Source organism: Exophiala dermatitidis (assembly GCF_000230625.1).
Source record: "Exophiala dermatitidis NIH/UT8656 unplaced genomic scaffold supercont1.2, whole genome shotgun sequence".
Classification (NCBI taxonomy): domain Eukaryota; kingdom Fungi; phylum Ascomycota; class Eurotiomycetes; order Chaetothyriales; family Herpotrichiellaceae; genus Exophiala; species Exophiala dermatitidis.
The window spans coordinates 2,973,756-2,997,928 of NW_008751647.1; the positions used below are offsets into that span (position 1 = coordinate 2,973,756).

The 24,173-nt window shown below is 52.5% G+C and overlaps 8 protein-coding genes across 8 annotated transcripts; 3 read left to right on the forward strand and 5 right to left on the reverse strand.

Moving 5' to 3' along the window:
- Positions 1-1,809: 1,809 nt before the first annotated feature.
- HMPREF1120_02536 (uncharacterized protein) lies at positions 1,810-4,735 on the forward strand (the record flags this gene model as incomplete). Its single annotated transcript, XM_009156579.1, has 2 exons — positions 1,810-1,911; positions 1,988-4,735. The coding sequence occupies 2 exons, from the start codon at positions 1,810-1,812 to the stop codon at positions 4,733-4,735; spliced, it is 2,850 nt and encodes a 949-aa protein (XP_009154827.1).
- Positions 4,736-5,144: 409 nt separating this feature from the next.
- On the reverse strand, positions 5,145-8,647 carry HMPREF1120_02537 (inositol-1,4,5-trisphosphate 5-phosphatase). The gene is made up of 2 exons (XM_009156580.1): positions 7,427-8,647; positions 5,145-7,368 (listed from the first exon to the last, which is right to left on the reverse strand). Exons 1-2 carry the CDS (start codon positions 8,372-8,374, stop codon positions 5,344-5,346), a joined length of 2,973 nt encoding a protein of 990 aa, XP_009154828.1. The 5' UTR covers positions 8,375-8,647; the 3' UTR covers positions 5,145-5,343.
- Positions 8,648-8,830: 183 nt separating this feature from the next.
- Positions 8,831-12,042, reverse strand: HMPREF1120_02538 (mitogen-activated protein kinase kinase). Its single transcript, XM_009156581.1, has 2 exons — positions 9,636-12,042; positions 8,831-9,580 (listed from the first exon to the last, which is right to left on the reverse strand). Exons 1-2 carry the CDS (start codon positions 11,148-11,150, stop codon positions 9,077-9,079), a joined length of 2,019 nt encoding a protein of 672 aa, XP_009154829.1. The 5' UTR covers positions 11,151-12,042; the 3' UTR covers positions 8,831-9,076.
- Positions 12,043-12,769: 727 nt separating this feature from the next.
- Positions 12,770-15,353, reverse strand: HMPREF1120_02539 (uncharacterized protein). The gene has a single exon (XM_009156582.1). It carries the CDS (start codon positions 14,871-14,873, stop codon positions 13,050-13,052), a length of 1,824 nt encoding a protein of 607 aa, XP_009154830.1. The 5' UTR covers positions 14,874-15,353; the 3' UTR covers positions 12,770-13,049.
- Positions 15,354-15,950: 597 nt separating this feature from the next.
- Positions 15,951-17,603, forward strand: HMPREF1120_02540 (actin interacting protein 2; the record flags this gene model as incomplete). The annotated part of the gene is made up of 1 exon (XM_009156583.1): positions 15,951-17,603. The coding sequence occupies one exon, from the start codon at positions 15,951-15,953 to the stop codon at positions 17,601-17,603; it is 1,653 nt and encodes a 550-aa protein (XP_009154831.1).
- A 403-nt stretch (positions 17,604-18,006) lies between these two features.
- On the forward strand, positions 18,007-20,138 carry HMPREF1120_02541 (cyclohexanone monooxygenase; the record flags this gene model as incomplete). Its single annotated transcript, XM_009156584.1, has 5 exons — positions 18,007-18,264; positions 18,325-18,569; positions 18,683-18,914; positions 19,002-19,124; positions 19,284-20,138. The coding sequence occupies 5 exons, from the start codon at positions 18,007-18,009 to the stop codon at positions 20,136-20,138; spliced, it is 1,713 nt and encodes a 570-aa protein (XP_009154832.1).
- On the reverse strand, positions 18,901-22,126 carry HMPREF1120_02542 (peptidylprolyl isomerase). The gene has a single exon (XM_009156585.1). The coding sequence runs from the start codon at positions 22,006-22,008 to the stop codon at positions 20,215-20,217; it is 1,794 nt and encodes a 597-aa protein (XP_009154833.1). The 5' UTR covers positions 22,009-22,126; the 3' UTR covers positions 18,901-20,214.
- A 495-nt stretch (positions 22,127-22,621) lies between these two features.
- HMPREF1120_02543 (uncharacterized protein) lies at positions 22,622-24,149 on the reverse strand. The gene is made up of 2 exons (XM_009156586.1): positions 23,973-24,149; positions 22,622-23,897 (listed from the first exon to the last, which is right to left on the reverse strand). Exon 2 carries the CDS (start codon positions 23,604-23,606, stop codon positions 22,713-22,715), a length of 894 nt encoding a protein of 297 aa, XP_009154834.1. The 5' UTR covers positions 23,607-23,897; positions 23,973-24,149; the 3' UTR covers positions 22,622-22,712.
- Positions 24,150-24,173: the final 24 nt, after the last annotated feature.

Genomic DNA, 24,173 nt, shown 5'->3' on the forward strand with positions numbered 1-24,173 from the left:
GCCATATTTCTTCTCTTGGTGAGTGGTAAATGGGAAGCAATGGGGACGCAGATGTCCCCACAGGACAGTCAAAATGGCAAGCATGAACCCACCCTGACGAAAACCCGCACCCGTCAGAGCAAGGGTCAAATTTGAAGTAAGCATTTCGGGGGTGGCGTGGTGGTATGGGAAAGAAACACATGGACCAAACCGGACCCGACTCGACGAGATCTTACACGAAAATGGAGTGGGGTAGAATGGAATGGTTCGAACAGGCGATCTATCTGGGGATGAGGCGAGCCGACTATGTGGTCCCTGCCCATGAACTTGCATATGGGGAGAAGGGGAAAATTTCGACAGGCAGCCATTCAGCATTTGATATGCCACGGCCTTCAACCGGCAAGCTGCTTGCTTGTAAGTGCAAGACGGTCGGTGATTCTCCTTCATTTGGTTCTGTTCCGTTCGTTTTTTCGACCGTGCACAAAGCGAAAGCATGTAAGCAAGCAATTCAACCAGTCAGTCAATACAGTTCATGAGCTAATGCGTGTCATGTTCACTTTATTTTTCCTTTGCCTCTTTCCTGCCCTTTGGCATCAAGTGATTTGACTACTGTTGACTTGTTGCTTGTTGTCCATCGCCGGTTATGTCTGTCCAAAACAAAGGCAGAGAACAAGCAAGAAAGAGAAAAGGCGCATAACATGGCCATGACATGATACCGCCTTTGAATATTCGGCACAGTGCCTGATAGAATAGCTCGATTCGGCCCCGACGGCCGCCAGCGCTGGCACAGTAGTCCCTTGAAGTTCCAGGCAAACTCGGTCAGTCGGACCTGGTCGCATATAATAATGCGGTGAATGGAAGATACTTTCTCTACAATATTCAATACCGACCCCAGGACCACCTATACCTATAAGGAGGCAGGCAGGCAGGGAACGAATGATATTTCTAAGTATGTAAACGAGGAGACGAAATGGCTTTGCATATATTTACAATATTACATCTAGTTTCTGCCGTGGGACGATGAGAGGATGCTGCAGTGCTGCAATGAGTGCGGCTATTTTGTCGTCATGCAGTGGTTGATCATTGCAAGTTGTACCTACTCTATATACATGCTCGGCGTCAACGTCGGTTCAATTGCCAGTTCAATTGTACTATAGTTGTCGATCGATGATGGCAGTGATGCTGGTGCTGGGGCTGCGGAGCTGAAACCTGAAGATCGGAATTTCTTTTCCTCTGGCGCTGGCAATTGGGGCCGGCACCGCAACTGGCACCCCAAGAAACTTGGACCTGAAGAAATCGCACTGCAACTCCAAGTTCGCCGCGGACCTGCGCAACGCAACGCAACGCAGCGCAACCACCAACTACTCCCACTACAGTACTAGGACCTCACACTCCAACCCATCAATCCCTTTTTATCACTTCGATTCATTCGTCTTTCCCATCTCTGCCTCTTTCGCTCCCCGATCTATACCCTCGGCTCATTTGCTTGAACCAGTCTTTGTTGGCCCCTGGCTGCGCGGCCAGTTACGCCCGCCAGAAATTTCGGAAATCTTTCTGCCGATCTAGCAGGGAGATTCACTTCGGAAGTGACACTTTTTGTGTCGACAAGTCGAAGTTCCGTTTCCAACTCCTACCTCAATACCCAAATTCTGCTCTTGATCTCTAGAGCATTTTCGCCTCCTTGGTCCCAGCAGCGCTGCAGTAAAACAACAGGGGACGGACAAAACCTAGGAGGTCCTCTCTCTGACGACAGCCTTTACCTGGCCACCCACCGCCGCAAAGGTCCGCCATTCACCTACACAAGCCCCCGTGGGCGCAACGGGGCCCGTCATGTCGTGGCAACCGGAGGAGGATGGATTGAGGCAATTGGCGGAGTACCTCAAGAACTCCTTGAGTGGACATGACAGGAACAAACAGAAAGAGGCCGAGTTGGTACGTTTTGAACAAGAGCCCCAAATACCGTCTCGCTGAATGTGTTCGGAATGGTCGCTGACAAGATTGGCGACAGATGCTTGTGAATGCTCGAAATAACAAAGACTACGTGAATTACTTAACCTACATCTTCTGCGACCCGCATTTCGGCCAGCAGCTGAGCCTGAACCCACCGAGTCTGTTCCTGATCAGATATGCCGCGGCCATCAACCTCAAAAACCACATAAAATTCTTTTACCAAACAATTTCGAAGGACCAGCTGGAGTACATCAAGGCCTCCACCCTTGCAGTTCTTCGTGACCCCAATCCTCAGCTGAGAAGCTTTGCCGGCACGGTCATCACGGAGACAGTACAACAAGGTGGGTTGCTTCAATGGCCAGAGATCCTACAAGAGCTGTTGTCGCTCGTTAGCAATGCTACAGGGAACGTGTCGCCCGAGACCCAAGAGGGTGCCATGTCCGCTCTGGCCAAGGTATGCGAGGATAACCGCAAACTGCTGGACAAGGAATACCAAGGGCAACGACCCATGTCGGTGATTGTTCCAAAATTGCTGGAGTTCGCGAGCCACCCGAATCCCAAGATCAGGGTGTTAGCGCTGAGTACGCTGAAGGCGTTCATCCCGCAAAAGTCACAGGTGCTGTTCGCCGCATTGGATGTCTATTTGCAGACCATTTTCCAACTAGCCACCGATCCCGATGTGCAGGTGAGGAGGATTGTGTGTCAGTCGCTCGTCCAGCTCGTCGATTCAAGACCCGACATGCTCGCTCCCCATATAGACGGGCTGGTGAATTATATTCTCACCCAGCAGCAGTCGTCAGGAAACCCCGACTTGGCACTGGATGCGGCCGAATTCTGGTTAAGCGTGGGCGAACAAGAACAACTCCGCGATCAGATGGGACCATACTTGGAGCGAATCATCCCTGTACTTCTGGCCGGCATGGTATATGGAGAAGATGAAGTGTTCAGGCTCGGCGGGGACGAGAACAACGCCGATGTGGAGGATCGTGCCGAGGACATAAAACCCCAGTTCGCTCAATCCAGGGCCGGCAGAGGCGTGACGTCAGAAAAAGAAGAAGGCGAGGCAAGCACTCCGCAAGCGAACGGCTCCTCGTCCAAAGAAGCGGATCTCAGTGACGGCGAGATTGAGGACGAGGACGAAGATGACGATGAATGGGACGATGATGATCCAGAGAATGCCTGGAGTTTGCGCAAATGCTCGGCCGCGGCTTTGGACGTGTTTGCGGTCAATTACCATGCCGCCGTGTTCAATATCATCCTGCCGTATCTCAAGGAGAACCTCTCTCACACCCTGTGGCCGAAGAGGGAAGCGGCCGTCCTCGCCCTGGGAGCCATTGCGGATGGGTGTATGGACGTCGTCTCGCCGCATTTGCCTGAGCTTGTCCCTTTCTTGATTTCCCTTCTGGACGATGAAGAACCCGTGGTCAGACAGATTACCTGCTGGTGTCTCTCGCGGTACTCCGAATGGGCGGCTCGGCTAGAATCGCCGGCCGACAGGCAGCGATACTTTGAGCCGATGATGGAAGGACTACTGAAACGGATGCTGGACCAAAACAAAAAGGTGCAAGAGGCCGCGGCCAGTTCGTTTGCCAGTCTCGAAGAGAAATCCGGGGAGAAGCTCAAGCCATACGTGGAGCCCATCCTCCGACAGTTCACCGAATGCTTCCGACGGTATAAGGACAAGAACATGTACATTCTTTACGATTGTCTCCAGACGCTTGCCGACAATGTGGGGTCTGACCTGGCCAAACCGGAACTGGTGGATCTTCTCATGCCGGTGCTGATTGAGCGGTGGAACAAGATCCAGGACGACTCGAGAGAGATGTTCCCCCTGCTCGGGTGCCTGGGATACATCGCCATGGCATACGGCGACACGTTTGCACAATTTGCCCCGCCCATTTTCGACCGATGCATCAAAGTCATCTACGCCAATCTGCAGCAGCACATGGCCTACATGTCAGGGCAGGCAGTGGACCAGCCGGACAAAGACTTTATCGTGACCGCACTGGACCTGTTGTCAGCAATCATCCAAGCCGTTTCGGCGGAGAAATCGGCGCCGCTGGTGCAAAACTCGCAGCCGCAGTTTTTCGACCTTTTGACTTTTTGCATGGAAGACACGACCACGGACGTGCGACAATCGGCCTACGCGGTGCTGGGCGACTGCGCCATTGCGCTGTACTCGACGCTCGACCCGTACCTGCCGAAACTGTTGCCGATCGCGATCCGCCAACTCGACCTGGACGCCATGCCGGACGACGACTCGGACAACGGGTTTAATGTCTTGGCCAACGTGTGCTGGTCTCTAGGGGAGATTGCGGCGCGGGCGCCAACGTCGCGCATCTCGCCTTACGTCGAACCCCTGTATCAGGGTCTGGTCGGCCTCATCAAGAACGAAGAAGTGCCGGATCCAGCCATGGAGAACGCGGCGACGGCGCTCGGCCGTCTGGGTATACCCTGTCCCATCCACCTGGCCCCGTTCCTTAAAGACTACGCCCCGCCCTTTTTGCACGCCATGTCCAAGATCAGCACCTCACACGAAAAGGCGTCTGCATTCTTGGGCTTCAATAATGTCATCGAGCGCAACCCGCAGGCCATGGAGTCGTGTCTGGCTTTGTACTTTGCCGCCATTGCCCAGTTCCCACAAAAGGGAAAGCAGGGCCAAGAGTACACTGAGGTACGGGCCAGCTTTGCTAGAATCATCCAAGGCTACGTTGATCTTATTGGAGCCGATGGCTTCAATGCCTTTTTGAATACTTTGACGCCCCCTGTGAGAGCGAAGTTGAGAGATGGATATGGTGTGGGTTGAGCTACTAGTCGGCTGGCTGGGTGACTAGGTGCATTGCTGTGCTATTGCGAATGGGTTCAAGCTAAATGACCACACACGTCGACCGAGAACGGTGTGGTTATCTGGGGACCGTTGATCGAAAGAAAGGACGCGTTTTTATGACTGACTTGGGAGGAACGGACGAACGGACGGAGAGATACCAGTGGAGGCAAGGATGGGAGTCAGGCCCGCAAGAGAAAGGAAGCGGCAGGAAAGTTGAGTTACCTCTACTACTAGGTAAAATGGAAGACAAAGACTTGAGATATGAACTTGAACAGAATCAAGAATCCTAGCTGGGTCATCTAGAAGAATAAGAAGGTGGCCGAGGAAAAAAAAAAGGCTAGATAGACTGGAACTTGAAGCGACCTAGGAAAGCAGGAATCGAAGGAGTTGCGAAAAGTCAACGAATTTTTGCAAAATACATACCGTACATTAGGTATAAAAGGGTATGTATACTGTATATACAGGGAACGAGTAACGTGATATTGTCCCGAAAAGTGTACATTACCCAGGCACAGAACAGTATGATACGCTCCTGGGCTCGTCTTTGTCGTCGGTGGCTATAGAGTCAAAAACCACTTCGCTTCGTACTACGTCCACACCATTTTCTTGATGGAATAACCCAGTTGCTCGAGATATCCCGTGCGCTTCTTAGCTTCTTCCAGCGATATGATATCCTGCTTCTCCACCAGGGCATCATCACTTTGTTGGCTCTGTTCCCCGGATCCCGAACCCACAATAGCCCTCCTGATCTCGTCTGCAATGTTCTCAGCCACAGCGATCGGCGGCGGCGGCGGCGGCGTCTTCTCACCCCGTCTTTCTCTTCCGTCAGGCTGCGTAATGGATGTAATAGACGGTATGACTTTCAGCGCCAGCGTCCTCGACGAAGGCGGCGAGTTCGGACTCAACCAGGACAGTATGCCCGTGCCGCCATCGATGCGATTCGCCGTGTCGTTGCTATCACCCGGGGCAACATAATTCTGCAGTGACCGCGTATTCGTCCTGATCATACTAGTCCCCTTTTGAGGCTGATAGACCACCACGACACCGACATTCAAATCCTCCTTCATCTGTCTCTCACTCAACGTCGAAGTGATATATGTCCCATACCTGACTTTCTCGACCGATCTCAAATCGATTTTTTCAAACGACGCAAGCTTTTCAGTGGCCCAATCAAAGCGACAACAATAGATTGCTGCATCAGTCAAGAGCACAACAGCTTCTTCAAAGGGGAGAGTGCGCAGAGTGTTATCCTGCGCGGGCGTCAACATTGTCCAACCAGAAATCAAATCTTCGTCAGGGTCCTGAATGACTTGTTTGGCGCAGTTTTCAATCGCCGTTTCGCGAACTTGATCGATTGATATGCCTGGATCCGCAGATTTCATTGTTGATTCGAAATCTTCAAAGACGCGCCACGACATGTTTCCTAGCAAGACGTCAATGACGGCCTGGGAGAAATAGTCGTTGACCATGTTATTGTAATATCGCGTCAATGTCAAACTGAAATCGTTCAATGCGCCCCGGTAGTTTCTTCGTCTGGTACGGGTGAAGTCGCCTTTCAGGGCGGCTGTGGATGCGTATTGGCGAGAGATGGCGTCGCCGTTGTCTGCCCAGAGGGTGTTGAACCAGGTTGTGGATTGGTCATGCAATAAATCGATTTCGAAGCCTTCGGCCCCCAGGTCTTTCTGGAGCATGTATTGGCCGAATGCGGACTGGGCCACATTGGTCCGGTCGAGACAGTCCATGCAGTTTGTGCGGATGATTCCAGACTGAATTACCTCAACTCCACCGGCTGTGCTGCCAGTCGGTGGTGGAGTTGATATGATTGTCTCTCCGAACCTGTTGATGGTAGGTTCGATTTTGTCAACGAGTCTCGACACGTTTTCAAACTTCATCCCGCGACATTCGGCGTGGAAATCAAACCACTCAAATTGCACATCATCATCAAGTTGATGCGATTCTTGGAGTGAACGAACTGTTTTCTCAAATGCTTCGCCAATCTTCGCTTCAGTGCCATGCTTGTCCACTAGTGCGACCACTTGGACGCCGCCGTACCGTCTTTTGAGGTCCTGGAAGTGTTTCTTGAGCGCGGTTTCGTTTTTCACTTCGGACTGATGGATCACCACAGCCGGTTTGAGCGCGTAGGGAGATTGGGAGAAATATAATGGGATTGAACAGCGGATTTGGACGAATGACCGTATCTTTCTGGTGGGAGACCAATCGGGCGACGAGAGGATCTGTTCTGTTTCCACCGCGTTGGCACAGTTACCTTCGTCGTCGATCCCGCGGCGGAGATAGCGGAGTCCGGATCGTTTGACGGAGCGCCGAGAGATCAGGGTTAATAGGTATTCTTGTGTTTCTTCTCCTCCACCAGTGATGCTTGCGATGCTCTGCTTGGCTTGGTTGACTGCATTCTCAAGGTTGAGGCCGCCAGTAGTTTCGGCCTCTTTGATGTCCTGAGCGGCCACAACTTCGGCTTCCTGGTCGTTGCCAGATGGGGACTTCTTTTTCACCACAAAGGATCTTTGGCCCACGAAGCCTTGCAATATTGGTATGAGCAGAGAATCCTGTCGCGAATCAAGAAATGGAGTGGCTAGGCGCCTGTTCCAGAAATACTAGACGCAGGATCAGTCAGCCAAAAAAGGAAGAAAAGATAGTGGACCAAAATCTTACCAATGGGTCTAGAGATTCTGGGGACGGCGCTTTTGTCGCCCCCTTAGTAACTGCCAGTCGTCTCGTCAGATCGAAATCGTACGAGAAGAAAAAGCTCCCTGACGTCAAAATCATTTTTGTGGTTCGAAGAATTTTGGGCAGTGCATCTTTGATCGAGCCGTCCGTCATGATCTGTTCCGCTTGTTCGTCTTCGGGCATGCCGTCGTCCTTGGGTTCGAGACGATTTGCTGCAGCGGCGGCTCCGCCTTCAGAAGGACTCACTTCCGCGGTAGTACCATTATCATCTGTAGTTGAAGTCTGGACCTGATTGCTGCTGTTGCCACCACCATTCTTACCCGCCGCTCCCCACCCTCTCCTCGAGAACCACTGCGATGCAAATCTGCCGTACTGGACACGATTGTTCCAAACATCTCTAGCGATACTCGTGGCACTCGAGCTTCGATGCAGCGTCCCTTGCTTCTTGTCCACGGGCGTCTGGGGTTCGGTATCACTGGACAGGCTACCGTCATCATCGTCTTCTGCATCACTCAGTTCTGACTCTGAATCCTCCACAACAGACTCGGTCTGCTCAGTAGAGGCGCGTGATGCCGTAGCTGCAGTAATGGCCTTGTCCGCCTCGCTTTGCGACGATAAAGGCAGAAGAGCAATGTCGGTGATGACAAAGACTGGCTTTCCAAAGATTTGAGCCACTTGCTCTCGCTGCGTAATGGCGATGAGAAACGATGTAGATGCAATTGACAAAAGGCCAATGATGCCGTGGGATTCCAAGGCATTGCCTCGTGCGCGTGTGGCCTCGATGTTTCGGAGCTCCTTGATCTGACCCTGTTTCTGTCCCTTTTTGTTATAGTTGATCTGAACCGTTTTCTGGTGGTCAGTAGGCCCGTGGGCCTGGAGGATCAGTCCGTCGACGGCCGCCCAAATCAGAAACCTGCGGGCAAGAGCTGGCATTTTTGTCGATTTGACGGAAATGCAGTAATAAGTGGCCAGAGTCCTTCAAGTTTCTGTGGAGAATGTATGCCACAATTCTCTAGGTAGTAGTACTGGTGGACCGGGACAGACACGATCGTGCCCGTGCCCGTGCCTCAGTAGTGGAATGGCTGATTCCGTGAGATGTTGGTGCGGACACAGATGAGGATGATGTCTTCTTATCCCGTCTGCTACTAGTAGTCGGTAGTAGTATCACTGTGCAATTGTATGTCCCGTTGCATGGGCCGATCGCAGACGCGAGGTGGAGGTGGGAAATAAATAATGAATGGTCTGACATCATTTATGTTTCCTGCCAGTGCGCCGCTGCATATTCAACGCGCGATATCAAACCAACAAGTTCCGCAAGACAACTTGAACTTGAACACCAATCACCACCATAGACCGCCCTCCCGCATCGCATATCAGCAAGCAATACCATTTTAATCCATATTTGCTACAAACATGAGATGTAGTAGGGGCAGAGCTTATTTTAGCCGCAGTATTTTCGGCTTCGTTACAACTGTGGGTTAAAAAAAAAGATTTCTTGTAGCGAATTCGTTTGCTCGATCCTCGATATTGCTATCGAAGCGCTCTCATGATGTCTCGTTATCGTTGGACTATTCTATAGTGCCCTCATAACTTCCCGCAGGTCTTGTGAAGGATATGTATGACAGACATTCAACATCAAGCAAAATCAAGGCCGTCGACTTTTGCGGCCGTCAGGTCAGGAGAATCAACTGGAACCCCAGCGTTGGGGGCCACTTCCGCAACGTCGTCTTCATCCGCCCGAGGGAGTACCTCTCGCTGTGTGAGCAGAGGGCTACTGTTCCCGGGGACAGCGTCCAAAGGTGCCTCGTGCAATGCGGGCTTCTTGCTGACGGCCATCTTTCCAGCCATCTTCCTCTCCAATGCAGCCTTGACCCACTCGGCCACTTCCTTGTCTGCGGTTTCAGGCACGCCGTCACCGGCAGGCGACGAGTCAGCCCCGGCCTCGGCGGCCTGCTCACCCTCTTCGTCTTCAGAGATCGTGGGAGCCTTCATCAAAGGGGCCAACCACGCATGGCGAAGAAGCATAGCATATGTCGGTCGAAGTCGTGGGATTTTGTTCAGACAACCCCGTACAAAATCAATCGCAGCTTCAGAGAACCGGTCGGCCGGAAGATCTGGCGGGTCTCCATCAACGATGGCCTAGAATAAACAGTTAGCATCTGTACTCAGACATGTCATCAACCAACAAACTTACACTTAGCTGGCTGAATATGTTGTCGTAGGTTTCTGGTGGGTAGGGATATCTGCCAAGCGCACACTCGATGATGGAGAGCCCTAAAGACCAGATGTCGGACTGAACACTATAGGTTCCCCCTCCATTGGCACCAACCTGCGCCATGCCACCGCCAGAGATTCGTTCCGGGGCCATGTAGCTTTGACACCCAATGTTGGTCTTCGCTATCGAAGCCACCAGGTTGCCGCTGACACCAAAATCGCAGATTTTGACTTGACCTCGTGTGTTGACCAGAATGTTGGTGGGTTTGACATCTCGGTGGATGATGTTGTGCTCATCCTTGAGATACTTCAAGCCCATGACGGTGGACAGCGTAATCTTCTTTAACACCCCCTCTGGCACTCCGTCGCCATATAACTTGTCGATCGAACCGCCATCCATGTATTCAATGCAGATGTAGACGGAACCTTCTTGGAAAAATGCTCCATAGAAGTCAATGATGAAAGGGGATATGCATCGATGGAGGATGTCCAATTCCATGATGATGGCGGCAAATTTGGAGTCTTCCAACTCGAGACGAATTTCTTTCATGGCCATAACGAGGCCACTCGTACCCGTAGTTGGAGTATTGGACCCTGTGTTGTCATCGTCCTGCTTCACCACTGATGGCGAAGAATGTCGGACCATATTCCCTCTCAGACCCAGTCCAGGTCGTCGCATCTTGGGTCGAGCATGGCGTACCAGAAACACCGTCCCATAGTTTCCTTTTCCCAACTCAGCGATGGTATCAACCTCGTCCAATGATATTGAAAACGTGCTGCCCTCCGCAAAGTCAATGCCGCTCCCATGAATGACGGCTTTGTTTTTGAAGTTTAATGTCCCTTTTTGGGTGTCTATGATGTTGGCATACTTTGTGAACTGAGAACCGGTGACCTGCTTCTCTGGCTCTTGGCCAGCCGGGGCAGGCTTTTGCGCATCGGAAAGTTTCAAGCCACCAGGCTTCAGCCCGCGTTTGGCCGCCAGTCCACCCATGGGGCCCCGAGCATTTGACGTACGGGGACTGCCCGCGCTCAATGACGGTGCCGAACCAAAAGAGGGAGCATTTGGGCGCTTCAACCCCGTGGGTAGTCTCAAGTTGGCTGCAGGATTTGGTGAGCCTGGCGATGGTCCAGCCATAGGACCGCCAACAAACCCACCAGGACCAGCAGCCTGCTGCCTCATGTTGTGGGCCGATGGAGGAGGAGCTCCTTGCCGGGACAGCGAGAAGGCCTTCATCTTTGCTTGTATATCCGAGTTCAACCCACTTGCACGACTGGGAAACGGCCCGGGTCTTCTTGCTGCAGTGGTAGGTCCGAGAGGAGAGGAGGGACTGAGCGGGGCGGCCATGTCGCCGTTCTGAGTATTTATAGAGAGAGGTTTGGGCATGGACTCGGGGGAAGAGGACTGCGAAACACTGGGGGATGGTTCGGACTGTGCATCGTCTGGAGTACTAGGCAGCTCGGACGAGGCCGGCTGTTGAGGCATTGTACTGTCCATGATGTTCAATATCTGGTTCAAAGTTGTGACTGCGCCAGTGCGCCACTCCAGTCTTCTCCAGCCTGCATGCGATGGCGAGCACCCTGATGATGAACACCGGGGGAGACCACAGGCGGACTCAGATGTCCGCTCGGACGGTGGAACGTAGAGAGTTGTCGAAGGGCAGGAAAGGCCAAAAGTTCGGTCGTGGTCGAGCTATTGTCATTCGAGGGGAAACTTGAACTGCTGAGCAAGCACGGGTGTCAAAGCCGAAGAGTGTCAGCAGGAGGCGACAAGGAACGCGATATTCGGTGGAATCTAGGGTTCTCAGTGCAGAGGTACTGGTCGGTGATGTGACTCTAGGCGCAGGAATGTCTTTCAATGGAGCGTCCTGCCTCTTGTGCCGTGAGGCGGATGTTGGAGGTGGATAATATGTGAAGAAGGGAGGGACAGCAGAATGAAGTGGCTGAGAAAGAAGTGTTGATGGGCACCGCCGCAGCCGCACCCGCAGATCAAATCCGCCCGCACTCTTTATCCACGGTCACGGTTTGCTGGTAAACAGAGAAGCACTTCAGGTCCGTAAAATCAGGTCCTGCTGTAACAACGCCCTGGTTCCAGGCAACGATCAGAGCTCGCAGGGTTTGATACCTACATATGTCACTGAATAATGATGGCGTGTTCGCTTTGACAGTTGACGCTGCAGGGAGAGTCCCGAGAAACTTGAACTCTGCAGACTTGGATCAGCCACCAGGTGCTAGTAGCTGTACCTAAGGATACCTGGGAACCTGAGTAGTACTAGTCGTACGGGCAGTATTACGTGGATTGTAGGGCCACAGCGCTGCGGGTTTACGTATGTACACACCATAAGCACCAATGTAGGGACCTGGTAGCTAAGCGTGTCGGGCAGCATAAGTACTACCCAAAGAGAAAAGTACTCTTAACAACAATATAGGTTGGGCCGTTGAAGGAGCTGGTATGCATCAAAGGCGAATTGGGCCAGGTTCGGGTATGGGCAACGGTGCACACCATAATAGTGTCCACGGGAGGCGCTACCACTGTCATGGCCGGCCCTGAAGATGCATTTGCAAGTTCCCATCATGATATGTGGCTATCGTACCATGTATGTACTGGTACATTTTTAGCATTGTTATTTATCCTGACGGTTGACAACCGTTGGCGTGATGTGCAGCACAGTGCAGTAGTGTCGAGATGACGGCAGAGACTCGGAGCACTGGCAGTAGGAAGTTCCTCCGTGGGCGTGGTTAGGTCCTGCGTCTGGCTTCTTCACACCTATCATGCTGCACGCTCTAGGCTTCATCAGGCCTGGCAAGATAGTGTTTCTGCCGGTGAAGCAGGAAATTACTACTAAGTGCCCAACCTACCTACCTAAACTCACATACCGTAAGAAAGACCCGGACTTGGAGCCAGCTACAAGTGCTTCCCATCAAGACGTTTTCTGGGACGCCAGCATCACGGCACTACTGCAGTGTCGGTGTGCCTGTGGGACTCGGATACGAGTAAAGACCGTCGCATCAACGTCCTGCTCCAGCTTCCACCTACGTATGAGGCTGCGCTGGCATTCATAGTGACTTGAGCAAGTGCCCGGGTTGACAGCTATCATAACCCAGCGACATATGCGACGGAGAGGGGCACTACTCTGGTAGAAACAGATCAAAGAATCGAGCCTGTCGGGCAGAGTTCGACTTCAGGTGAACTTCGGTCTTGCTCAGTCTGCATTTGTTTCAAAAACTACCTTACGCCTACCGTTGCCACAAGGACAAGTTCCCGCCATGTTTATCCCACCACGCTAACAGTCAAAAACCCTGGAGCAGATCCAGCATGAACCCGATTTTCGCGCCTTGTTAAAAGGTAACCAAACTCCTGTCCCAGAAGCCCCGTTGCTCATGACACTCGCTATTCCTAAGCAGATCCGATGCTGGCCCATTCAACAGTTTCCAATGCCAGAAGGACGAGAATCAACGTCGACGGCAAGATCCAGACCACGTAACTTTGGAACAGAATCCTGCTCATAAGGTCCGGGTAGACATTGTTGGTCGTAGTGATCTGTCCGATCTGCAAGGCAACAGGGGCGCCACTGAGCAGATAGACAACAATAACAAAGATCTTGTCACCCACTATGCTCACCGGTGCAAACTTGGCGACCAAGGCAACGAAAGGAGCCATGACCATGGTAGGAAACACCATCCGCGTCACAAGCGAAGCCCACAATAGCTTCCTCTCTTCTTTTGGATCGGTAACAGTGCCACTTTCATCACGAGGAATAGTATTCTTCGCCAGGTTGCCGCCTAGAACGACCAAGATCAAGGGCACTGCGACAGCACCGCTTTGCTCGACTGCGCGCGTCACTGAGTTACGCACGAAAGTTCCTTCGCTGAAGAAGACATGCTGCAATTGAGGCACTGATGCAACGATGATAGCGATCAACATAGCCCAGAGTGGCGGGTTCATGAATTCCCAGACACCAGCAAAGAAGCGTCCAAGCCTATAGGACGCTGAAGAGAGGCCCTTCTGGACAGACCTGGGAAGAGACTCAAACGCTGCCGTGGACTTGCTGCGGATTTGATGGCGCAGCATCAAGCACCGGCAGCGCACATGGTTTCTGCCTTTGTTGACGTGGCCCATGATACCACCACAGCTCTCGTCATATCTCTGGTTATCGGGATGAATCAACCACGCAGGATAGTCGAGATGATGATGCGAGGCCACCATGCCATTGGGAGGTGTAGGCATGACGTTTCCGGGGGCGTTGGGAGCGTTGGCTGCAGCTTGCAGGTTTCGCCGAGAAGAACTTCTTGAGGACTCGGCCGAGGGATTGTACGGCGTACGCGGAGTCTTGAGACCGTCTGATTTAGATGCCGTCGGAGATTCTGTGCCAATCCGTGTCTGGGCGTCGTCTTCGAAATCTTCAAAGCTGTCTGCAATATCATCGTAGCTCGGACTCAGAAGGCGTCGTTGTTCATCGCCCGAGTCGGACTCGTCGTGGTAATCGCTTCTTCCCCCTTCTAACTGCGACATGTTTCTGGTGCCGCCTTCTTCTTCGGTATAGGTATCGGGAGGAGCAAGCAGCACATTGTAACCCCAGCTCCAGCGCAGAAGCTGACCAAGCTGCTGAAACACAAGCAGATAGAGGATACCGCGAGCGGCTACCTCATCGTCGTTATCGTTGGGCACTTTATCCCAGTGTAACCCTTTGAGCGTTTTGGACAGAGATATGACTAGGGAGATGGGCAGAGAATTAGAATTCCCGAACACACCCATAGCGATGAGGAAATTCCTCTGGCGCTTCTTGAATCCGAGGAATTTGGCGATGAGCCAGGCACACAAATACGACACCAGTGTCTGCACCACGAAGATGATGGGTATAATGGCCAGGTCCGCCAACTTCTCCGCGGTTAACTGAGAGGCTAGTTTCGTGAAGATAAGGCATGGCGTGAACAGTATGATGTTAAGGTTGGCCAGGAACTTTTGTGATTCTGCGTCGAACATGCCCTGTCTTGCCACGATATATCCTGGCAAACTCACACAGACCACCTCCAGCACAGCTTCGAAGACGAGGAGTGTGAGGTGGCCGAAATCCGGGTGGCTCCCATGCCGCGAGCCCTTCTTTTTCAGAGTTTCGATAACATTGTCAGTGAATGTAAACTGGTCTCGTTCGACCAAGGTTCCGAGGAACTGTCGATTTGCGAAGGAGATCGGACTGGGCAGGTAATCGAGGAGCGGCATGACGGGTCAGACCGAGGACTCTCGATGTCTTCAGTCAGGAAGACCACCGAGCAACGAGAAGATGCCAAAGGGCCAGAGGCAAAAGCGCAGGGTGATGCCCTATACAAGATGGTGGACAGTTTCCAAGGGTGACGTCGGATGATTGGGAGGTTGGTAGCAGGTGACTTGACTTGATACGCCGCCACGAGCCGCGTCAGGTGGATGGATCGCCAGTGAGGCGATCAAGAAACAGCAGACAAGAAACCCAGATGAGGTGTATGAACAAACAAAGAATAATAAGTGAAGTAAAAGGATCGAGACGAGGCAACAGGTTTCCTGCGGGCGAAACGAGGACCGTCGTGTCCAACCGACACTGCAATGCTGTGCAGGCAGAGAGAGTTCAGGGCGCGTATAGGAAGTTGTAGGGGAAGTTTGTACCTCCAGGTTGTTAGAGAGGCTTGGAATACGGGTCTTAAAAAGTCTATTACGGCTAGGCTTGCCTGGACCATGGGCCTAAGTGGTTAAAGGTGGCAGCCAATATTGCTTGTGGATTGCTCGTCGACCTCATTATCGCCTATCACCGGGGCACGATGACACGCCCGCGCCTTGATTTTGGACGGTCTGCGGCCAATCGAATCAGTGGCTGCAATTCTGCAACATGATTCAAGTTGCGGAGTGTCCGCACGGGGCACTGCCAGCTTCAAGTTGTTGGACAGCACAGTCGTCTGCTGCCGCATTGTCCTCAATCAGGCTCTAGATGAAACCAAGAGCAACCAGAGCACGCGGGGATGATAAGAATAATCGGCGTCGTACGAACTTCATTTTCGAGTCGAGATGCCATGATATCACTCTAGCATACAGATAAGGTAGGTAGGCAGCATCAAATGGCACACCGAAAGCTCCCTATTGAGCCGCTCCACTGCCAGTGGTGAGCTTCAGTTCTTCCGACGTCGGCACGTTTTTCTCCGACGACAGCATGAGTTTAGCTTCAACTTCTGCTCTGGCCACTGGCAGCCACGTTTATATGCAATTGTACATTGTAAGTGCCCCGATTCTGGGGTGAGTACCTTTGGTTCACAGACTGCAAACCTCACGGCCATGTCTGTCCCTACGTCAAAAGGCTTGGTTCGCTTGCTGCGTCAGGCCAAAAAACCCTCAGTTCCCAGGGCGCAGCGGCGATGCTCTCCTCGTCTCGTCGCCCAGACACCAGTCCGCTGTTTCTACAACACGCCTCGACGGCAAGAGGACACCAGTGAACCGCATCATGATGTCAAGCACACCACCGACATGTATCCCTCGCTCAAACGCGACTCGAGGTATGCCGAGATCACGCCTGAACATGTCCAGTTCTTCAAGTCCACCCTGGGCGACGAGGCAGCCGTCATCGACGGTGTGACGAAGGATGCGTCCGATGACCTTGAACCATATAATCGAGATTGGATGAAGAAATATCGCGGCCACACAAAGCTCGTTCTCAGGCCTAAGAGCACGGAAGAAGTGAGCAAGGTGCTGAAATACTGTAACGAGAATAAGCTTGCAGTCGTGCCACAAGGAGGGAACTCTGGACTGGTCGGAGGCAGCGTGCCTGTCTTTGATGAGATTGTCATCTCGCTATCCCGTATGAACAAAATAAGAAGCTTTGATGACGTTAGTGGGATTCTCGTGGTCGATGGAGGTGTTATCTTGGAAGTGGCCGACAATTTCCTCGCCGAACACAACCATCTTTTCCCTCTCGATCTGGGAGCGAAAGGCTCATGCCAGATTGGTGGAAATGTAGCCACCAATGCAGGCGGTTTGCGATTGCTACGATATGGCTCTCTGCACGGAAACGTTCTGGGACTCGAAGCTGTACTACCCGATGGCACAATTGTCGATGATCTCGGCACGTTGAGAAAGAATAACACCGGCTATGACATGAAGCAGTTGTTTATCGGGGCAGAAGGGACCCTTGGCATCATTACTGGTGTCTCGGTTATCTGCCCACAGCGATCGAAGGCGGTCAATGTTGCCTACTTCGGTCTTTCATCTTTCGAAAATGTGCAAAAAGCATTCAAAGAAGCCAAGATCCAGCTGGGCGAGATCTTGTCGGCTTTTGAGCTCATGGACTCGCAGAGTCAGGGTTTCGTACACAGGGTCACCGGCAACAAGAAGCCCCTAGAAGGTGACCATCCATTTTATTGTCTGATCGAGACTAGTGGGTCAAACACGGAGCATGACAATGAGAAACTGGAGAAGTTCCTCGAACATGTCATGGGTGAAGAAATTGTCTCTGATGGTGTACTGGCCCAAGACGAGACTCAAGTCAGATCTCTGTGGGCCTGGCGCGAGGGCATTACCGAAGCCATCGGCCATTTTGGCGGCACCTACAAATACGACCTGTCTATCCCAATCCAGGACCTCTACAAACTGGTTGAGGAAACTCGGGAGAGGCTGACTGCAAAAGGTCTGATCGGCGATGATGAGTCTCACCCCGCCCTGGGAGTGGTAGGATACGGGCACATGGGTGATGCCAATCTGCATCTTAATGTGCCAGTCCGAAGGTATACCAAAGAGGTCGAAGAAGCCATAGAACCGTGGGTATACGAGTGGATCCAGAAGAGGAATGGGAGTATCAGTGCAGAACACGGTCTGGGCATTGCGAAGAAGAAATACATTGGGTACAGTCGAAGTGAGACCATGATCAAGCTGATGAAACAGATCAAAAACCTATACGACCCCAACGGCATCATGAACCCGTACAAATATATATAGTTGACGGAAAGAAGGGTCCCCGTTTCTGATCAATCAGATGAATCTGGGATACCACATCTCAAACATCGTCCACTTATCCTGTTTTCCCTGTCTCAGCTGGACCTAGCACATCATTTCCCACAGAGTCATGCCGACTGGGAACCGATCTGCGTCGTACTGCATCCGGGGCAGCTCAGATGGTTCATGCGGGGAAGAGCCGTCTGTTCCTCGTAGACACCAGCTCAATACCCCGAGGCAATATGGTTCTCCAACGGCGCTTCGCACAAGATCATGTGTGACAACAGTGTATGAGACCAGAAGGGCGGAGATATAATGATTGAACCCACACACCCTACAGTGCTCTTTGCACATCACATAATTGGACTTTGCTCGTGCACGGTGTGGCTGACTTCCCAGAGCCATCATGCCTTCAGCCGACCGCCTTGAAGAAATACGCGTCCCCATGTTGGACCAAGTGGCCTACAAAAATAGACGCCTGCGCGTCGCTACTATAGGAGCCGGATTCTCTGGCTTGATACTCGCACATAAGATCCAACATGAACATCCGGAACTGCAAGAGTTCATTGACCATGTCATTTTTGAAGCCAACGATGACATTGGCGGGACCTGGAAGGTCAACACATATCCTGGTATCCAATGTGACATACCAGCACATATTTATGTTAGACCTTGCCTATGTTTGCCCTTGAAAGAGCCCACGATACTAACGACGTGATTGCAGGCGTTTCCCTTCGATCCTAACCCAAATTGGTCCAAGTTCTATGCTGATGGCAAGGAAATTCTTGAATATATGCAGAGGGTTGCAGACAAATGGAATCTGAAACGGGCCATTCAGTTCAACACAAGAGTAATCGCGCTTGATTGGCTAGAGGATGAAGGAAAGTGGAAGATCAGAGTACGCAAGAATGGTCGGGAGGAAAGAGTCGAACTGGCCGATGTGGTTGTTTCTGCCCAGGGCTTCTTGAGGTAAGTTCCCAAAGCGGATGTTCCAAAGCCACGGTAGGGGAAACAGTAAGATGGCTTCCGAACACGGTCTCCTCGAGCCATTACAGATGCGCTAACTGACACTTGATCCCAAGTGCCTGGAAGTGGCCCGACATTCCCGGAATACACGATTACAAAGACCATAAAGTCCACTCAGCCTCGTGGGACCATTCCTACGACTATTCCAATAAGAAAATAGGCATAATTGGCAACGGGTCTTCAGCCATACAGATCCTGCCACAAATGGCCAAATTACCTGGTACCCAGGTGGTGAGCTTTCAGCGAGGCGCCACCTGGATCACACAAAGCCTGGGTGAAGCCCTGGGTGTCAATCAAGCTGATTCTGAAGACGGGGCTTCTGAGGACGACGAAATGGTCAACGGAGATGCCAATGTCGAGGAGGATTCTAATCAGGAAATTGGCAGCAGATTCAACCCGCGCTACACGAGCAAGGACAAGAGGCGGTTTCGAGATCCCGAGAAACACAGACAGTACCGCAAGATGCTGCAGCATGGAATGAACCGAGGATTTCGAATTGTGAGCAACTATGCCCCCCTTCTTTTGATTTCCAGTTCAAGTCGCTGGCCATGTCTCTATCTTCCCATCTTGTGAGCACACTGCCCTACAAAGGAGTGGAACTCGTAAACCCTTGTCAACACGCCACTAACCAGGAGACTCTTTTTTTGAGAGCCATAGTACCGCAAAGGATCCATCCAAAACGCCACATCGACCAAGACAACCATCGCACGCATGCGCCAGGCGCTGAACAACAACGAATGTCTCTGCAAAGAGCTCATCCCAGACTGGACACTAGGATGCCGCCGCCTCACTCCCGGCGAAGGATACCTAGAATCCTTCCTCCTTCCCAACGTGACACTTGAGAAATCACCCATCGAGACCATCACAGCGACGGGCGTCCGAACCTTTTCTGGTTCACAATACGATCTCGACGTACTCATCTGCGCCACGGGGTTCGACACCTCCCACATCCCACACTACCCCGTAACAGGACGGGACGGGATCACACTCGTGCAGAAATGGGACCCTGAGCCCGAATCGTACCTCAGCCTCGCGTGCCCAGATATGCCCAACTATTTCATTTTCACGGGCCCAAACGCCACTGTGGGGCATGGCACGCTAATTACTTCCATGACCTGGACGGCCGAATATATCGTCAAATGGCTGCGCAAGATCGCCGCGGAGGATATCAAGAGCGTAGCCCCCACGCAGGCGGCCACGGACGAGTTCGTCCGGTACGGCGATGAGATTCACAAGACACTTGTCTGGACTGCGGGGTGTAAGTCCTGGTACAAGAATCATAGGGTAGATGGTAGGGTCACGGCCACTTGGCCTGGCTCTGCGCTCTTGTACCGTGAGATTCTGCTGGGAAGAGGGGGTGATTTGCGCGGCGAAGACTGGGATATTAGGTACAATTCAAAGAATCGGTGGAGAGGCGTCATGGGAAATGGAACCACGATGCTCGAGTTGGTCGCTGAGAAATATGAACGGACGGGGGAGGGTGAGCCGGTTGATTTGGCGTTTTATATATGACTTGACGGTATGGTCTGATCTGAATCTGAGCATGACCTGGGAAATCAACTGATTCACATGTACTGTAGGTGTGAGGTTACCACCGACGATCTCGATCAAAGCCTTTTCCTCCTTTCCCCTTCCCCTTGTCCTTTCCTCTGTCTCTGTCCTTATGACGACTTTTCAGCTCCTTCTCCTTTTCTCGCGGGTCAATAACCACGAGTTCCTCTTCGTTCTTCTTCTTCCAATTGAGATCCTTGCCGAGTCTATCCTTGGCGAACGAGAGGGCATGGCTCATCCATTCCTTTCCGCCATCGTCGTCCGAGTCCGCGTCAGGGTCACCGCCCTTTTCGTCCCACCGCGAACAGGACTGACAGTTGGCGATGAAATGTAAATCACACAGTGCGGCTTCTTCGTCGTCCGCTACAGCCTCGGGCGGAGGTTTCGAGGTCACCATGACATCTGGATCGCCTGATGGTTCCTGTGGCTGTCCGTTGCGGTCACCGGACTTGGCTGACGAATCCGGTTTCGCCGCCTTGCTTGAGCTGTCCGCCTGCTCGAGCCGTGCTTTGAAAGCATTCAACATCTTCAACGCCGTAGCGTCGTCTTTTGAATTGGTTTCGCCTGGCCGCGGCCGTTTCCGGCCTCTTGTGCTCGTCGCGGGAATGAGCGCCTCCAGCGCCGACTTCTTACGCGAAGTATCGCCAACGGTGCTCGTCACATTTCTTCGCATCGATGCCTTCAGTTCCGCGATTTCGGCCTCCAGGGCAGATTTTTTGGAGTCGCCTTTGTTGGTTTCTTCGTCCGGTGTGGGCGAGCGGGATGGTGATTCCGGGTTGCGAAGCGGCAGCTGGGTGGTCGGGTCGTGGAATGACGGTTTCCGCCGGTGATGAGGAGATGCCGATGCCGACTGTTGGGACGGTGTTCTAGTTGTAGAGTCTGGTGGCGGCGGACTAGGAGCTGCTTTCCGCTTTTGGGGTACTGTCGGCGGAGGAGACGGCGATTTCTCTTTACGCTTGACGGGAGACGACTGCCTTGGAGGCTTCGGAGCGGCCCCATTTTGCGATATCTCCGTCGCTGACATGTCTCCTCCGTCGATCAGGGCGGGATTGAACTTGGGCTTCTTTGGCCGGACGACGGTCACTTCGCCGGTGTCAGGGTCACCCTCATCGCCGCCGAAACTGAGTAAAGTCTTGCCACCCTTCTTCTTAGCAGCTGGTTTCTTTTTAACAGGAGGGGCTTCCACGACACGTTGTGCGATTTTCTCCCTCTTCTGCATCTTTTGCCATGCGTCTCCCTTGGGCAGCTCAATCACCTCCGCCTTGAGAATCTTCTCCGGATACAAAGGCCTCTCGGTTCCTTCGACCAATTCACCCTCGGCGATCTTGACCACATTGTAGATGCCATCGCCTTCGACTCGACCAAACATGGTGCATTTCCCGTCCAGCTCGGCCCTGCAGTCACCCAGCGTGATGAAGAATTGGCTGCCATACCCTCCTGAGCCGTCTCCGGTGCCTTTGGCCATGCCCACCAAGCCCCTGCGGTTGAACTTCAGCCTGCTGTGCAGCTCATCCCCGAACCGTATCGGCTCATCCTTCTCACGCCCTGTAACCCTCGCCCAGTCTTCATCATACCGTTCAAACTCTCGGTCCTCGTAGATACTCTGACCACCCTCTCCAGTTCCGGTAGGGTCACCCGTTTGAATGACGAAGCCCGGGGATACACGGTGGAAGATGTTGTTGTCGTAATACCCATCCAAGACGTGTTGGAGGAAATTTCGCGACGTCAATGGGGTCTGGTTCGCGAATATGGAAATGGTGAGAGGGCCCGCCGTTGTCTGGAGAAGGACTGATGCAGTTGGAGGAGGTTCGGTCGTGTAAGAGGATGCCATTGTGAATTAGGCTGTGCAGTCGGGTATTTTGGATGTTCGCATCTTTACCTCAACGGCCGAGACGAGATCACCAAATATTACCGCGGCGCGAAAGCATCTCTGGAAACACGAACCCGAGTCTACGATAGTGTCTACAAACGCATCTTGACGGGAAAGTCGATAGTGTGGGGCGCGGGATCCCGTGACTTTCAACCGCTTATCACGTGCAACGCCATATGACTTGGCTGAAGTACCTACCTAGCTACCGTCGACCGACTCTCTACTACAACTTCACTTCCTGTACCGTTGTAGCACCTATGGTGCTGAGTTCTACGCGGAATCAATTTTGCAATGAAACGTACAGCGTCGCCGCAGAAATACTGACAGCTACAAGAAAACAACCATGGCGTGCTACGACGCGCAACTCGAGCGGCCGAATGGGGAAGTCGGCTGTGTTGTGGTGACAGCAACACAGATCTGTGGCTACGTCTAGAATGACATCGACCAATGCATGTGCGTGTATCATGTATGGAGCATGTTATGCGCTCCGTGACAGCTCCGTGACAGCATCAGACCTATCCAGACGTCTGGCTCCAAGGAACCTGCACCACTGGACAGCCCAGCTTTGTCTTCGTGAGCGGTTCAAAAGATGTAGATTTGTGCCGGATGAACACTGAGCTACGGCATCTTCCTAACTTGCACCGTCTCTACCATGATTGACAGCTTCAGTCCTCTTCATTGGCGATAGTACTCGACCCTCCACCCTCCAACTCGCTCAGGACTTTCGTTCCAACAACATTACCCTGGCTATCCAAAAAGACGGCAACAATCACGCTCAGCCCGTTGAACGGGGTGTACGTGTATTCAAGCTCACGGACGTTCTCTCCGTTATATATCACGGTTCTCTCTCGACCAGTGAAAGTCATGTCGTGCCAGTACGATCCGACCACTTGTGAACCGTACACGGAGCCGTCATTGTGAAGAGATTGGTCGACAATGTCGCCAGACTGGGCCAAGATGCGGTTGGTATGTGTGTTGCCGCTGTAATCATTCACCGAATATAAGATGCCCTCGTCCAGGTCGAAGGAACGTGCGCTCAGGTCACTTGCTCCAGAAGAGGAATCACCGCTGCCGCCAGCACCCAGAGTGTTGTTGACTAGACTCCCAACATCCGAGCCAATTGTGGCAATAATGGGGTTTAGGTCGATCGAGTTGAGGGTGTCGTTAATCATCAGGACTAAATTCTCCAGGCGTGCTTCCAGTTCCACTCTGGCCGAGACATTTTGGATGGTCAACGCAACGCGGTTGATGCTCAGGTCGACGCCTGCATTGAACTGTAACAGTGACAGCACCTGAGCGTCGATATTGATCTTTGCCGTCAAATTCGACACGGTGATGTCGATCTCGCCCACGTGGACACTCGCGTTGAGAAACACATCTGGAGGCGTTACCGCCGTGCCGTTGGAGGTATCGGTGTTGGTTGTCTCGTAGACGGCTGATTCTTCGTCCCCAGTAACGGAAAGGGAGTATCCGGTGTAGCCATCGTCCGAGGCGATAGTTTGACATGCCACATATGTGAAGAATGTGAAGAGGCACGAGAAAACACGTCGGCGAACCATCACAAATCTTGTCGGCACGAAGGCCGTACCTCAACCTGTTGGACTCCTCAAGTGAAAGGGAATATGCTTCCCAAAAAGCGCTTGGCTGTCGTCCGAGGACAGCTTATAGACTGAGGTGTCGAAAGCCCATCCAGCAATGAATAACAAGGACATCTACTAGGACTAGGAAGGACGCACCGCTCCAATTCCCATGCGAACTGGGCGCAAGTCAGCTGGAATAGGAGCAACATCTACAACTAGTTAGATTTCGTCGGCAGTTGGTCGGTTCGGTCGCTTGTCTGGGGTTCCTGACTATACCAGGGTTTGGTTCAGTAACACTCGCCGGGGTTGGTGGTCGCCTTGATTTCGGCTACCTTGGGACCATACTTGATTCGATATCTTGAAACCAGGGCTGCAACCAGAAAGCGGTTGGCAACTAGGTCTGCCCATTCAATCTCAACCCCCCCTTTTCCACTATTTATCGCTTCGAGACGTACACCCCGGCAATGAAGCGTTTCCCAGGAGGATGGCAATCTTCCATGGCTAAGCGAGCTGATTGGAAATTGGCAATGCAGAAAGTTGAAAGTT

Coding starts and splice junctions, on each gene's coding strand:
- HMPREF1120_02537 (XM_009156580.1), bottom strand. CDS start 8,374: ATGCCAGCTCTTGCCCGCAGGTTTCTGATTTGGGCGGCCGTCGACGGA. Junction 7,369..7,426: donor CAGAATCTCTAGACCCATTG/GTAAGATTTTGG, acceptor TCCTGCGTCTAG/TATTTCTGGAACAGGCGCCT.
- HMPREF1120_02538 (XM_009156581.1), bottom strand. CDS start 11,150: ATGGACAGTACAATGCCTCAACAGCCGGCCTCGTCCGAGCTGCCTAGT. Junction 9,581..9,635: donor ACATATTCAGCCAGCTAAGT/GTAAGTTTGTTG, acceptor TGTTTATTCTAG/GCCATCGTTGATGGAGACCC.
- HMPREF1120_02539 (XM_009156582.1), bottom strand. CDS start 14,873: ATGCCGCTCCTCGATTACCTGCCCAGTCCGATCTCCTTCGCAAATCGA.
- HMPREF1120_02542 (XM_009156585.1), bottom strand. CDS start 22,008: ATGGCATCCTCTTACACGACCGAACCTCCTCCAACTGCATCAGTCCTT.
- HMPREF1120_02543 (XM_009156586.1), bottom strand. CDS start 23,606: ATGGTTCGCCGACGTGTTTTCTCGTGCCTCTTCACATTCTTCACATAT.